The following is a 14438-nucleotide window of genomic DNA, read 5'->3' on the forward strand; positions in this document are numbered from 1 at the left end:
GGACATCAACCGAGTTGGCCAGCACACACATAAATCATAATTATGCCCGTCAATAACTCACGAGGAGGAACAGTCTGTGAGGAAACAATCTGGACCAGAGTTGAACATATTCGGAGGCAATAAAAAAAAGATGAAAATATCAACAGTTATGTTCGTTAGCGAGGTCGTCCTTGACTTGTTCTGTTAGGTAACGAATCACAAAAAGACAAAAGCTGGTTTTAGTTCACTCGTTTATTTATTTATTTTTTTACAAACAGTTAATGGCACATTTTTCATAAATAACACTTTTAGCAACTCTGTTTAAATATATTTAATTTCATCTGTAACAATTTATCCTTTCCGTCCTGTAAAAGTACCGTTGGAAACATTAAAAACTGACAGAAACAAAATGCAACAGAGACGAGAGAAGGATTATAAACAAGCATGCCACCTGCATATCAAACTCTGGAAAACTGTAACACGTTGTTTGCATTAGTAAACATCTACTGGAGGTCTAAGAAGAACAATTATCATTGCACATTATTTTTCAGCCATGAAACCTAAAACAACACCCATGCCATATCAAAAACCAGATTTACCTTTCTGAAAAATATATATATACAAGTATGTACACGCAGAGACTTTGTGCTTCATCCAAGTCCTTCATATCTCATTTATATAGTTGAAGTCATGCTATAGATAAAGCTCAGCTGGACATGCATGGGGCAGATTTGATTTAACGTTGTCTTGTAATGTTTTGGTGTGAGTTTTAGTTAAGAAGCAGGCATGTCACTGAAGATGCTGTTTTTGAGAAGGGATTGTCTTGCAGATTATGGATCCAGTCAGGAGGTTTAAATCCTGCGTCAACAAGCGAGTGATGGCGGCGTTTCATGAATGAATGAATGAATGTTCCCACACTGGTTCTTCAGCTCTAAAGCTCTGTAATGCAAACAGAGACAGACATCTGTGCATGTCCAGAAATACAATATTTCGAATATAATACTTAAATTTGTCAGTAGGCATCCACAAAATCTAAACTAAATCCAACTCGACACGTATCAGGTTTGCCCTCCCCTTGGCATTTAGTTAGTAGATGGTGCCTGTGTCCATTCCTGGGATGTCAGCCAGTCCTCCGGCTGATAGCTTCTTTGATATATGGAGGCTCTGATAGGAATGGTCAGCACCACAGGACAGCACAGAAGGAGGAGGAGGGGGGTGTTCCTAAAATAACCTCACCCCACCCCTGCCACACGCCGATCTGCTGCGGTGGGTATTTCCCCCCAATTTCAGGAGCGGCGGATCAATTTGCCTGAGCCTCGTTTGTGCAACTCATTAAAAATAGAATCGATCCGGCTGCATGCAGACACTCTTAAAGAGACGAGCAGCTGTGCTTTACGTAACACGGCGTACAGGGAGGTGGAATATGATGTTTGGGGATCAGCTAACATTTCTTGGAGTCACACGCAGAGTGATTTAAAGTTTAACATGACTAAGCAAAAAGGAAAACTACACAACACAAGATTGTTTCTTTACTTTTATTTGTTTTTATGCAACATTTTGGGGCCATTTTGCATCTTCATCAGAGTCACAATAAACTAAAGTGTGTGTTTCAGTTTCCTCCTCGGGTCCATTAATGAGTTGTACATTGTACTGAACTTGTGTCAGTTATTTTCTTGACTAATCAATGAACTGTTTCATCTATAATACATGCCCTTCATAATAAGAGCTCAAACAATAAACCCTCAACTTTGAAAAGAGCTGCACGTCTTCTTTAAGAGAAGGTTTGAGTCTCATTCATCTTGTGGTCGGTCTCATCTGACTCAGTCTGATACTGTAAATTGGATCCTCGAGCTCCTGAACAGCGAGCTGACCCTTTGGATCTTTGGCCAAGTGACCAAACACTCCAGACAGGCCACTGTCCAACATTTGCTTGATTTACTGTATTGCTTCTCTGTAGGAGCTCATAAGTATGCGTGTGCGCACAGAAAACAACGTTTCCATGTATGCGTGTGAGATTAGTTACAGGGGGGCTGACATTACAAACCGGGCTGGATGCAGTCGATGGAAAGGTAGTTAAGTCAATGAGAACCCTTACCTTAATGTCAGATGTCACGGCCAACGTCTGCTATCATGGACTTTGGCCTGGAAATGACAGATTAAAGTTTAGTAAATATAAATGTTTTGCTTGGTCATGTAGTCCATGTTAGGTTGTGCTTTCTGCTACGTGGCTGCAGAGGTAACTCACGCTTAATAAAGTGATGCAGATTTGATTTCATGTCACATTTTCTTGATACTTATGCAAGCAGCAGCCTCATTTCAGTAAAGAAGTGCTGCGTGTGTAATGTTTCAGACCTCTAGCAGCCACCAGCTTTAGATATGAGAAAAAAAACAAAACGTTTGATTTATCCAAAAATGGCAGCGGACTGTATGTGCTGCAAAATGAGGTCACCTTTCTTTAGGCGGTGTTGAGTTGGTCTGCTGCTGCTCTTGCTCGAGTCTGTAACAAGACAGGGAAATATTAATAATCCTCTTTAGATGCAGCAAAAAGAGACTTCATTAAAACTCTTTTTTTAAAATAATTAAATCTATTTCTCACCGTTCCCTCTGTGCTCTTATCTTCTCGTCGTCATACCTTTTAAAAAAAGAGAGCAGAAATCTCAGTGTCATTACATCAACAAAATTCTCACCAGTGGCACCAAAAAAGACAAAAATTCACTGCAGCATGAGTCAATATATTATTTATGCTTCAGCTTTCTGTCTTTAAATATTCACTGCAGTGCCTGCTTATGAACCTATTGAACGTCACACACGGTTTACTTCACTGTTCAGCTGTACACAGCTTGGCTTGACAACTTATTGCATACCAATAACACACACACAGCTACATACACAGTTTGGCTCAGGTTTAGTTCAATCAGTGTACGGTCAGGATCCTTTCAACATCGTATTACTGGAAGCAATAAATAGACGTGTGCCTCAGCAGTGACCCTTGGTGGTTCAGAGTACTTACTGCAACACGCACTCAGGGATCTGCACATGCTCCATGGGGATGATTTGACTGAGTTCCTGCAGGGTGTGAACGTACCGGATCTTATCCATGAACTTCACGCTGCAGAAAGAAAAAACATCAACAACATGCAAATTATTGTCCCAAATGATCTTGGATCTGAAAATTCTCGTCTCTCCGGGCTGACGTTGCATTATGTTTTGTGATAATCTGAATCTGGATCACTGTGTGCCTCCCTAATTTATCTTCTTTCTGTTGATTAGATCCGCTTGGAGAAGCCAGTATGTAACTCAAAGGACAGACTGATGGACTATAAACATCAGTGAGTGTATCGTCACCTGATGAAAGGTCTCGAGATGGCCAGGACGGTCCGGATGAACCACGTTGGGTGAGCGATGATGAGACACTTTAGATTCTTCCTCAGTCTGCAGGCGACATTCACATTAAAGTTTACATCCTTGACTTTCCATCACTTCACACCCGAGCTATTACATGATATTTTGCTGGCCTTACTTCCTGTCGATCATCTGGTAGCATCTCTTCAGCCAGCTGATGCCGGGCATCTTCCTGCGAGGGGTCGCTCCGTTCATGTAAATGATCATGTAATCTTCTGCCACCAGCAGCTCCAGGCTGCTCACAACGTATCTGAGGACAGAACAAATAAAGCTTAGATGAGACTCAGCACAGGAACGTGTGCGTCTTTAATGTTAATAATCCTTTCAGACAGAAATGCACATGCATATTCCGGTCATGTCCTCATAATACAGCATGCTACCGTAAAAAGAAAAGACCTTACAGGAAAAGATTTTCCATGATGTATGTGTAGTCCTCACAGTTGCTGTCAGGGAGGTGGCAGGCTGCAAACACGATGATGGCGTTCAGACCCTCACCATAGTACCCTGAAGGAGGAGAGAGACACAATAATGGTACAATGTGACAGGGACATGTTGTTGTAGAGGAGGATAGATTTAGCATGTCCAGTTGCTGGTAGTGTTGGAGAGGAGGTCCTCTCTGAAGAGCTGGAGGTCTGCAGGAGGTTTTTGAAGGTAGAGAGGGACGCCCCTGATCTGGCAGGAACCGGTAGGACGTCCCACCATAGGGGAACTCCAGCTTCCTCCCACACTCCAAAGACACTTAACAGGTTAATTGACGACTCTAAATTGGCCGTAGGTGTGGATGTGAGTGTGAATGAGTGCGTTTGTCTCTGTGCTCTGTGATGAGCTGTCGACTTGTCCAGGGTTGTGCCTCGCCTCTCACCCAAAGTCAGCTGGCATAGATTCTAGCGAGGATGATCAATAAATGCAATAAATCACTGCAAACTGCCTGTTTCTGATGGAAATTTACAGCTCACAAACTCACTATAGAAACAGGCTCAAACTCAAACAAGCTTCTGACATAGCCTGAGTGTTGATGCTGTAGGTAAAAAGAGCCATGGACTGTGATTACTGTCGGCAGCATGAATTACGTGAATTAATTATTATTGGGAATGAATTACAACTCATTATATTTAAATTTATTTTCTGCCTTTTCCCTGCCGGTCAGAATAAATCACTGAATTAGTTGTTGAGACAGTTGAAGGTAAGAAAGACACTGTGTACGTGAACATGTGACAGAGCGTAGAGCTTGTGCTGGTGCCAGCTCACATTTTTGTAATATAATCCATAATAATTTTTGTGGTTATGATGCATTCCTCTACTGTCCCAGATAATGTGTGTTTGTGCCTCAGGTACTATTTTTATTTATTCTTAATTTCAAGCAATGCAAAGCAGACTGGAACTTTTCTCTTAATATTTGCTTCCATCAGTGAGTTTTGCCTTTTTGTATATAAATAAATATGAGTATAAATCTTGTTTCCAATCAGTTTATGTTATTAAATGGGTATTTAAAGTACACATGTACACACTAACCTCCATGTGTGACCACCCTCAGGTACGGTCTGATGACCTGCATGTCGATTCGCTGCTCCTGGTCGCCGATGATCACCGTTCGCCACAGACGACCAGACGAGTCTCTCTCCTCTTCACTTTCACCCGGGAGACGTTTGGCAGTGGCAACAGGAGTGTCATCTAGACACAAGGTGACAAAAAAAAGAAATGTTTGAGTCAGATTGTTGAACCATCCTTCCATGTTCGCTTTAACATTTTTGAGATCACCTTTCTGACACTTGAAAAACCTGTTGCACAGCTCCCACAATATTATCTTCATGAGACATCACAGGCTGCTTTTTAGAGGTTTTGGACAAAATAAAGGGAACACCTGACGATATTTCTCAATATAATACAAAATAGTGCAACAACATCTAAAAAATACTATTTTTTTGGCTGTAGATGAGAAAGTATTCACTCACTCGATCATCAGTATGTGATGAGTGATTAGCGTGTACAGTGTCTCTTTTCTTTTTGATGTATTTGTATTTTTTTTTTTTACTCTCGTCTGACCTTCCCACTCCAGCTCATTGCCGTTGTTGATAAACTCCAGTGAGTCCGTCTCATCGGGGGTCTCGATGTCGTCTACGTTGATGTCCAGGTCGTCGGGCGTCTCCAGGAAGTCGTCAGAGAGCACCGACCCCTCGCTCTGATCCAGGGACAGGTTCATGTCAGGGGCCACCAGAGTGCGACGCTTACGCTGGGCCATGGACTCACCCACATTCAACGAAGTGGGAGGATCTGGACAAGGCAGGCCAGGAACGTTTAGACACAGCACATAGTTCATAAAAACACATATTCAACGCCGTGTGTTTATATACTTACTAGTTCGGTTGTCAGTGAGGCCACATGAGGAATCTCCGTCCTCTGGAAGTGGCCTGCAGAGAATGAACGCACAGTATAAATGACACAAAGAGGAATTATAGTCTCTCTCTGGTTGATTGTTTTCAAGTTAATGACTGTTTTTGTCTGTTTTTGGATGCCAGTTAAAAGCATTAACATTTCAAATAGATTGCTGTCATAAAAAAAATAAAAAATAAACTCTGAAGCACGAGCAGCATTTTCACTCTTAGCCTTTTGTTCCTGGAAGTGCCTCTATTGTGATTTAACTACAGCGTGTCCTTGGAAACAATACGTGTTGTTTGAGAAAGCAACACCAATAATTACCAACTCCCCTCTGACATTATAATAAGACAGCGAAACCCTCAGCGCTGCGGGGACGGGGAAGGCTAGATTATAGTCGATAGCACTCACACAGACAGAGGAAGACACAGACATTAACACAGACATTCATGCACAGACAAACACACCCTGAAACAACCACAAGTATGGGCTCGCTGATGGAGCTGCTGGAATAATTGCTGTTATTATGTTGTCAGCAGCTCTGTAGACGTATGTTAAAGAAAGCACCAATGGATATTCAGGAGCGGATTAAACAGTGGAGAGAAACAATTTAACAGTTTAACTCCTAAACGTTTCACTGAAGGTTTAAACAGCTTGCCACTGTACTGACTGCATACACTCCAGTTACTCCTTCTCTCTTATGTGATTTCATCATTTGTATAAGCTTTAGTCAAATGAGCCACCAGCACAGCACTGATATATCAAGATGACCTGCACAGATAGATATCAAACATGTTCTATGCTGTGTGATGCATACACAGTGATTGTCTTGAATATTCAGTTTCCTCTGCTCATTTTTCACCAACACATTTCCTCCGCTGTAGAAAAGAGAGTGTGGGTGGCTGAATATTTTTCCATCTCTGGACACTGTGACGTGTTTGACTCCTCTTTCTTTCCCCCTTTAAGCTGACAGCTATTTTGTTCACTGGCATGACACAACCTCATCACGTAACACGCGACTTACACCAAGGAGAGAACACACCTGCTGCCTTTCAGCATTCAACATGTGTGACTAACTTTCCATCATAGCTGGCCGGGTTTGTCGAAGCCTGTACACAAACCGTACACACGCATACATACACTCTCGCGCTCTCTCACACACACACAAACACTCAGACACACAGGATTTACCTGGGGAAGTCCTCATCCTGCCACTCATCCTTAACCTCCATGCTGTCCATCCGTAAAGTGGCTTCTGCTGTACCCATCCTCTGCCCGGGGAGGACGAGCTCCTTCAGCTCACTGTGGTTGACAAACAGATAAAACAATGTCATTCAGAAGGAAGGAAAACCTTGTTAAAACATGCGTTACTTGTCGCCGGCACTCCACCCACTTCACCCAACCCCGATGATTCCATCAGGATTGTCAGAATTTCTTGAGACTTCAGACTTATGACAGAAAGCCGGTGTTACAAACTCAAAAGGTGTGGAGTTTGAAAGACGTGGGTGTTTACCAGACAGGGAGGGTGTAATGGAAGAAATCATCCAATTGCAACATGGGAAATGTAGGATTCAGCATTTTTTTTAGCTTGAATCATCAGAGGAAAGAAAAATGTTAGTCACAATTTCAACCTCTTTTTTTTTTTTAAATCTGTCTCTCACAAGTTTTGCTTGAGCTTTGATTGCTGGAGTGCCACTTTAAATAACCAACATATCCACAATATATAGCTTTTAGTAGGTGTAATTAAGTGCACTGGAAAGTCCAATCCAAACAGCATTCTTGCCAAAAATACTCTTCTACAAAGACGACTCTGCCATGACTGTTTCTTGTATAATTATGTCGTAATAAATTAAAAATGAGCTGAACTAAGCTCCTTTCTCTGCACCCTGAGGGAAAGAGACAAAAATAAAACACCACATTGCTCATACATCCCCTCAGGGCGATGCAAACAAATCATACATACTGCCATAGATGGTGATCTGAACTTTCATATTTTACATAATCAAATCAGAGATGACAGAAGTCTCCATCCAACATTGCACGGCTCTTTTTTTCTTTTCCTGGCATGTGACGTAAGGCTTTACAGCGTCTCGTGTTTAGGTCTGTTTTTGCAGTGAACATCATACGGGAGTCCCGTGTCAGAAATGTGAAAATAATGGGGGAGGGGCGTCCTCCCTACATCACTGTCCCAGAAAGAGCTGCATGCTACAGCAGACGTTACCACAGTGCATTTGTCCACTGGGATGGCACTGATGTGTTATTGAGAGACAGATCAGAGCCTATGCTGGAGAAAAAAAGAGGCTCTCCGTCTACATTGGACTCTGAAGGACGGAGGAGAATGTGTTTACACTCTGTTATCCCACGAGAAAGTTGCACTGTTTGATGTGGGCTTGATGGGGAACTCCTTAAACGCCACCTTCTTCTGTTCTCACGCGCTCAAAAGATTTCAGAAAACAGATAGATCCTTTCGCCCAGAATGCAGTGTGACAAGCTGGTTTGTTGTCTCTTACCAAAGCTGAACTGCTGAGAACACACAATAATGTTGCTGTACGCACGTGTTCGTTAGGGATTTGAGTCCAGATGGCAGGGCAGCCTTCATTTCCCAAACACTATCTCATGAGCTGAGATAATGAACCAAACACCTCTTAATCTGTCGCAGAAATGGAAAGCTAATAGCTGAAACAGCAGAGCTTGAATAGAACATGACAGTATTGTTTCCTCCTCTGCAGTATGAAATCATTTACATGATAGATAAACATCAATAGAGCCACTGATGATAAAATCCAAGGCAATTATGATACAGCCTCTGTAAACTTGTCTGATAGCAATTTACAGACAAAAGGACAGTGATGTAAAAAAAAGTATTTCTCTATAAATGTTTATGCAATAAAAATCAAAGTTCAAAAAACATCTTTATGTAGCATTTAATAAGAGCTTAACACGGTGCTTTGACTGACCAAACAAGCCACTAACTGTTAGATTAAGAGCTCAGAGAAATATAAACATCCTCTGTGAAATGACAAAGAAAAAGTCTAAAAAATTTGGCATAAAAACAAAGTGTGTTCGTGTAGGTTACTTATATTCAAAAAGCTGATTGAGAAATTACATTTTCAGGGCGTGTGAAAGGAGAGAAGCTACTCTGTCACGACTCCCACCCTCTCCTCATCTGACAAACGGGAACAGACACCGTCTCGCTAATTTGAATCACAAACACCAAGCAGGATGAAACAAAACATTACAAATCATGTCACTGACTGAGAAAAGCACTTTATCCAGACAGGGGTACTCACATAGTGTAATTAGGAAGACTTCCTCTTTGCCGTTTTGAAATCTTTCCTTCCTCCTCCTCTTTCAATCTACCTGAGCAGAGTGAGGCTCATCGTCTGTTTACGTCTGCAGGTGGGACACTCGTGTGTGCTCAGGACTGGGAGGGTCTGGGTGTTTTCTGATGGAGGCTGAGAGACAAATGGTGTCCTCCTGTAAAGAGGAGAACGGTGAGGAGAGAAGAGTCAGGGTCATCACACAGAAAATGCCATCCTGCTCTCATCATTTCCTCTCAGAGTCAGATCCCGTGCTGCTTTTTGGAGACTAAAAAGAATAATCCTGGCTCGCTTTTAGCTCGTCTCATGACGATCACTCTCCATCTCTCTCGGTCCTATTTACTTCTGCTGGTCTCTGCTGAATCCCTCTCTTCCACCCACCACCCCAGGCTCTATAATCCTGCTGTGATGACGTCACCCGTATGGGTGCTGTGTTATGGTGGTTATGTAATAACACCTGCCTACCTTCTCTTTGTTTCTCTCCGAGCTGCCTGGATTCAGAATCAGTTGTTTATCTTCTGTCCATGTTCAGTCCATTTCACATCCATGATTTAACGTGTTTTCATTCTCCCGTGAGCTGGAAAAGACGGACGGATCTACTTCACCGCTGTTCCCTGGCAACAGCATCTTCCTCTCTCACATACAGCCTCTCTCTCTCTCTCTTTACTTTTTCTCAGCATCTCTTTTAAGCTCTCTCACTCCTGGTGAAACCCCTCCTCCACACGAGTTTCCCCTCCCTTTCTCTTGCTCGCTGGCTCTGATGCTGACTCCCCCTCCTCCTCCTCCTCCTCCTCCTCCTACACCTCCCTCCCTCTCTTTCTCCCTCCCTCCTGCTCTACACACAGCTGCACTGAGCTCCGGGCGATGAGTGCAATGTCAGAGAGATGCCACTGACATCGCCCGGAGGGAGCAGCCACAGTTTCCCATTCTTCTCCTGCCATTGGCTGATGGTAGAATAATGCATTTCGGGCGCGTTTACAGTTTTCTATTAATAACGCTATTTTGCACAGCGCAGAAATACTGCAACATGCCCTGACTTGTGACAGAAATAACATGTTTTCCCCCAGAGATCCTGTACAGTTCAGACATGAACTGTACTTCAATGTACAGTAGATAGTTTTAGCTGTTTGAGAACAATATTTGAATGACTAACTGTCATTAATAAATTAATAATCTGCCTTATTTCCAAGAAAGGCTTATCATCTTCTTCTGATGATCTTTTAATGTTATGTTTTGTTGTCCAGAAACACTTCTGTAGGAAATCATATTTAAATTCCACGCCCACATTATGTTTTCAGAAATTGTGTTACTGCGTAGTATTAAAAAGCTGTTTATGTATTTGCAATTGTCCATGTCCAACTGGGTCATTGAGATATTTCTCTTGTCTTGCATGCTGACTTTTCTGCCACCAGGTGGTGATAAACTGTTCAGTTACAACAAAGGAAACAGTGTGCTGCTCTTCTCATGTTTACACTGATAACCTCATGTAAGGCCTGTGTTATATATTTTATACGGTTAGTATATTTAGCATCAAAGATACTTTGGTAATGGCCAAGAAAAACTCATGACAGCAACACGAAACATAACAGACGGTGAATTAATTGTTTTGAGTCAGTGTTTAATTTGGCGTGTACCTGATCCACTAACCGGCTCTTATTTTAGTGAGAAATCTTTTTTGTCTCTTTCCTAAACTGATGGTTGTGCATTGATTACTGACGGTGGCTGATCAAGTTCAAAGTTTGTTAGAATCTAAGATAAATGAAGAAGACGATTCATTATTATAACAGTTGTTAGAACAGTTGTAAAGCGGAGTGATACGTGTTGCTATTCTCTATATCAGAACTCGTGGAACAACTCTTGTCCAGTCAAATTACTTGGTCGGAACATTTCATATCCAACATACTGTTTGCAGAACTCCACCATTTCATGTTTCAAATTTGCAAATCTGCAGTGTGCTATTAATTCCTCAAACATGTTCCCGATGGTAACTGTGTGTACTGGGCAGTACTTTTTGTTATCAATCAGTGATAACATATCGTATCGATGGTGTCGAGCCTCATGAAGATCAGAGCTGAAACCCTTGAAGCTCATGTCTGGACAGATGTTGAACTACGCCCACACCGATACAGTCACCGAGCACGTTGGTGGTAGTCCTTAGACGATCCCTGTCAGCAAACATGCAAACAACCAGATCTGAGGTTATAATAAGAACTGTGTGAGTGTGACTTGAAACACTAGTTTAGGATGATTTCAAAATGTTCATATACAGGATACTTTTAGGGTGAAAGTTAAGCATGTAACAGGTAAAAAAATCATTCACAGGTATAAACTGTACCCTAACCTAAATCTGATAACGGTTGCAGCATGTACACTTACAGAATCCAATCAAAAATCAACAGCAGTGATATGTCTTCAGTGGGCAGTCCAACTGACACCAACACAATCACCATGGAGACAAAGCCAGCCTGTGGGATGCCTGCTGCACCGGTGCTTGCGGCTGTGACAATCAAACTGAAACAGGAGAAACAGGGATAGTTATGCGATGCCATCTTTATTAGTGTATAAGAACAGTGCTGATCCACATACTGGCAGTTTGCATCTTTCTTTGTTTGTTTATGTCCAAGACAAATTTCCCAAAGTAATTTACCAACCTGAGCTTTAAGACATGAGCTTTAAGACATGACGTATAAAAACGTATAAAAGTGTAAGCTCTGCGTCTTTTGAACGTACCTGAGGACAATGATTTGACCCAGGTTAAACTCCATATTATTAACCTGGGCAATAAATAAAGCAGCTACAGCTTCATAGAGCGCCGCACCATCCATGTTCATTGTGGCACCAATAGGCAGCATGAAGCGTGCCACTTTGTCCATGTAGTGATATTTCTCCATACAGTGGAGGGTAACAGGTAGGGTTGCAGAACTGTGAATAAACCCATATAATGTCACATTTAGTTACAATCAAAACATAATTTCAGAGGAGGAGGAAATTATAAACCTAAAACCATGACATATAGTATATTAAATACTAAAATGAACACTACAGACTCACCTGGATGACGTCCCAAAGGCAGTGGTGAGTGCCTGGAGTAGACCACCCATAAACCTGAAGGGATTCTTACGTGTAACCATGAAATAGATGAGGGGCAGCGTGAACAAGCTGTGGATTAGTAGGCCAGTGATCACAGTGAGACAATACATGGCAACTTCACGACCTGTCTCTCCGGTGTCTGTCATCTTCACAATCTGTCCTGCCATCAGGAAGAGGGTTCCCACCGGAGAATACCTGTGAAAAAATCACAAGCAAAGATGTGTGCCAAAACCTGGTCACAAACACGAATAAAGCATGCAGAGTGTACTTACCAGATGACTATGTTGACCAAACGCATGATGGTTTTATTCAGGCAGTCAAAGAAATCCCTCAGAAGTTTTCCCTCAGTCTCCATCCTGCCCAGTGTGAGGCCAAAGGCAACACAGAAAACCAACAGACCCAAAAGATTGAGTCCATCTGAGGTGCCCGGCACTGGTACTCTGTCATCTACCAGGAATGTTGTTAAGAGTAGTGACAGCGATTATGAAGATACTGAAGCAACGTAAAGGACACTAGGACGAACATTCGGTTACAATCACAAAAGAAATCTCACTGTTCTCACTGGTCTCTGTCGTATTGACGACACCTCGAGTCTCTCTGGAATAAACTGTTTTATACTACATGAAGAGCAAAAGCAAAGATCTGTTAGTATGAAACAGTGTCAGGATGAAAATGAACAAGTAATCACAGATTTTACCTTTCTGAGACAAGCCTCCACCAAATTTGAAGGAATCATGTTTCTGTGAATCAGAAACACAGATTAGATGTTTTAACTGTATCAGCACACATTTTCTGAAATCCATGCTGAACAAACACACCTGATGAGATCTAGAAAGGAGTCCACTGTCTGCACAGCCTCTGCATCACCACTAGAGGACACCGAGGCAGTCCTGGATGATTTCCCCGGTTGGATAAGAAGAGCTAAGGCAATGCCAGTAAATGCAGCAATAACCGTGGTGACCATATAAAAGCCGAGGGCCCTTTGCCCAATTTTCCCATGAGCCTTTCTGTCCACAGATGACATTCCTGAATTATAAAGATGTGACTGTTATAATACATTAAACTAAACTTGGTCGTTTGTCTGTGTGTTAGCCCAGTGATGAACTGGTGACTTGTCCAGGGTGCACCCTGCATCTCGCCCAATGTGAAAATTATACCTGAAATGTGTGGATCTAACCTGTAATCAGACTGGAAATGATGAGAGGAAGCACCAACATCTGCAGGATTCTCATCAGCAGTTCTCCAGGAAAGGTTAAATATTTTATATCCCTGGCTGACAGATTAATGTGCCGCAGAGCAAAGCCCAGACCAATCCCTCAGAGAAACACAAACATAAGTCAGCGAGTTAGTGGGTCTATCAAAGGGTGAGCTCAAAATACCAAATAAGCCCAAACACACAGCACTGCCAGAGAGGTTATATATTAATACGACTCAAGAAAGCAGCAGGTTGCAGTATGACTTCACAATAGTATGACAGATTAAAAGATACTTTTCTGAGAGAACACTTACCGAATGCAACAGCAGACATCATAAGAACAACAAAAGTATTCCTCTTGAAAAATGCCAGGACATTAGATCCATTCGGGGATGAAGATCTGAAACCTGGGGACTTATGGATTTCCTGAGGTTCTCTAACCTCTACCGAGTCCAACTCAGGCAGATCATTAGGACACGGCAGCACCTCTTTCATAACTAGACTCAGAAAGCAGTACAGACTGGAGAGAAAACATGAAAGCAGGTTAGAATAATGAAATCTTTAAAATTGACTATGATAAGTTAATTTTAACAGATTTTACATTGTCCTCAGTTACGTGGAAATGATAGAAAAAGCTCACCTTTAAAATGCGATTCCTTGAACAGTCTTTACAGGTGCACGTCCAAGTCCACGGCATGGCCAACAGTGTGAAAGTCCAGCTTTGGCTTCACCACATTAATCATCAGCTTTGTGTCTCCCTCAAGTCATGTGCAAATTTAATTCAGAACAGCCAGCAACCAGACAGTGATATTAATAAAATAAGAAAACATTTTTTTTTTATATGTTGCTCATGCTTAAATAAAAATCACCATATTTGCCAGTTTTAAGATGAAACCGAACCTTCAGTGTTACTTACAGAGCTTGGCACAAACGCTTCAGTCCATGTAGTAGTTAAATGTAAAAGCTTGCTGCATGGAAATAATGTTACAGCACTGAGTGCACATAGTGGGCCTAAAGAAATGTTGGTCTGCATCATTGCAGCAACCGACCACATGGCTGACTGTGATAAGCCACACACA

General features: G+C 42.0%; 2 protein-coding genes across 2 annotated transcripts; both read right to left on the bottom strand.

Moving 5' to 3' along the window:
- Positions 1–222: 222 nt before the first annotated feature.
- On the bottom strand, positions 223–9127 carry LOC104931441 (caytaxin-like). Its single transcript, XM_027289252.1, has 13 exons — positions 9045–9127; positions 6946–7056; positions 5737–5789; positions 5425–5652; positions 4894–5052; positions 3783–3885; positions 3500–3631; positions 3325–3411; positions 2990–3088; positions 2576–2611; positions 2429–2476; positions 2075–2121; positions 223–918 (listed from the first exon to the last, which is right to left on the bottom strand). The coding sequence occupies exons 2-12, from the start codon at positions 7020–7022 to the stop codon at positions 2082–2084; spliced, it is 1062 nt and encodes a 353-aa protein (XP_027145053.1). The 5' UTR covers positions 7023–7056; positions 9045–9127; the 3' UTR covers positions 223–918; positions 2075–2081.
- Positions 9127–14415, bottom strand: LOC104931442 (excitatory amino acid transporter 4-like). Its single transcript, XM_010746457.3, has 11 exons — positions 13674–14415; positions 13342–13479; positions 12983–13190; positions 12862–12904; positions 12718–12781; positions 12437–12611; positions 12126–12359; positions 11805–11996; positions 11451–11585; positions 9540–11239; positions 9127–9231 (listed from the first exon to the last, which is right to left on the bottom strand). The coding sequence occupies exons 1-10, from the start codon at positions 13852–13854 to the stop codon at positions 11140–11142; spliced, it is 1470 nt and encodes a 489-aa protein (XP_010744759.3). The 5' UTR covers positions 13855–14415; the 3' UTR covers positions 9127–9231; positions 9540–11139.
- Between the last annotated feature and the right edge of the window lie 23 nt (positions 14416–14438).

Source organism: Larimichthys crocea, chromosome II (assembly GCF_000972845.2).
Source record: "Larimichthys crocea isolate SSNF chromosome II, L_crocea_2.0, whole genome shotgun sequence".
NCBI classification, from domain to species: domain Eukaryota; kingdom Metazoa; phylum Chordata; class Actinopteri; family Sciaenidae; genus Larimichthys; species Larimichthys crocea.

Excerpts from the sequence above, each read along its gene's own strand:
- LOC104931441 (XM_027289252.1), bottom strand. The coding sequence starts at position 7,022 with ATGGGTACAGCAGAAGCCACTTTACGGATGGACAGCATGGAGGTTAAG. Across the intron at positions 3,412-3,499 it reads TACCAGATGATCGACAGGAA|ACTGAGGAAGAATCTAAAGT; the intron begins GTAAGGCCAGCA and ends TGTCGCCTGCAG. Across the intron at positions 3,089-3,324 it reads ATCTCGAGACCTTTCATCAG|CGTGAAGTTCATGGATAAGA; the intron begins GTGACGATACAC and ends TTCTTTCTGCAG.
- LOC104931442 (XM_010746457.3), bottom strand. The coding sequence starts at position 13,854 with ATGAAAGAGGTGCTGCCGTGTCCTAATGATCTGCCTGAGTTGGACTCG. Across the intron at positions 12,782-12,861 it reads TGGAGGCTTGTCTCAGAAAG|TATAAAACAGTTTATTCCAG; the intron begins GTAAAATCTGTG and ends CTCTTCATGTAG. Across the intron at positions 11,997-12,125 it reads GCCTTTGGGACGTCATCCAG|TTCTGCAACCCTACCTGTTA; the intron begins GTGAGTCTGTAG and ends GTTTATTCACAG.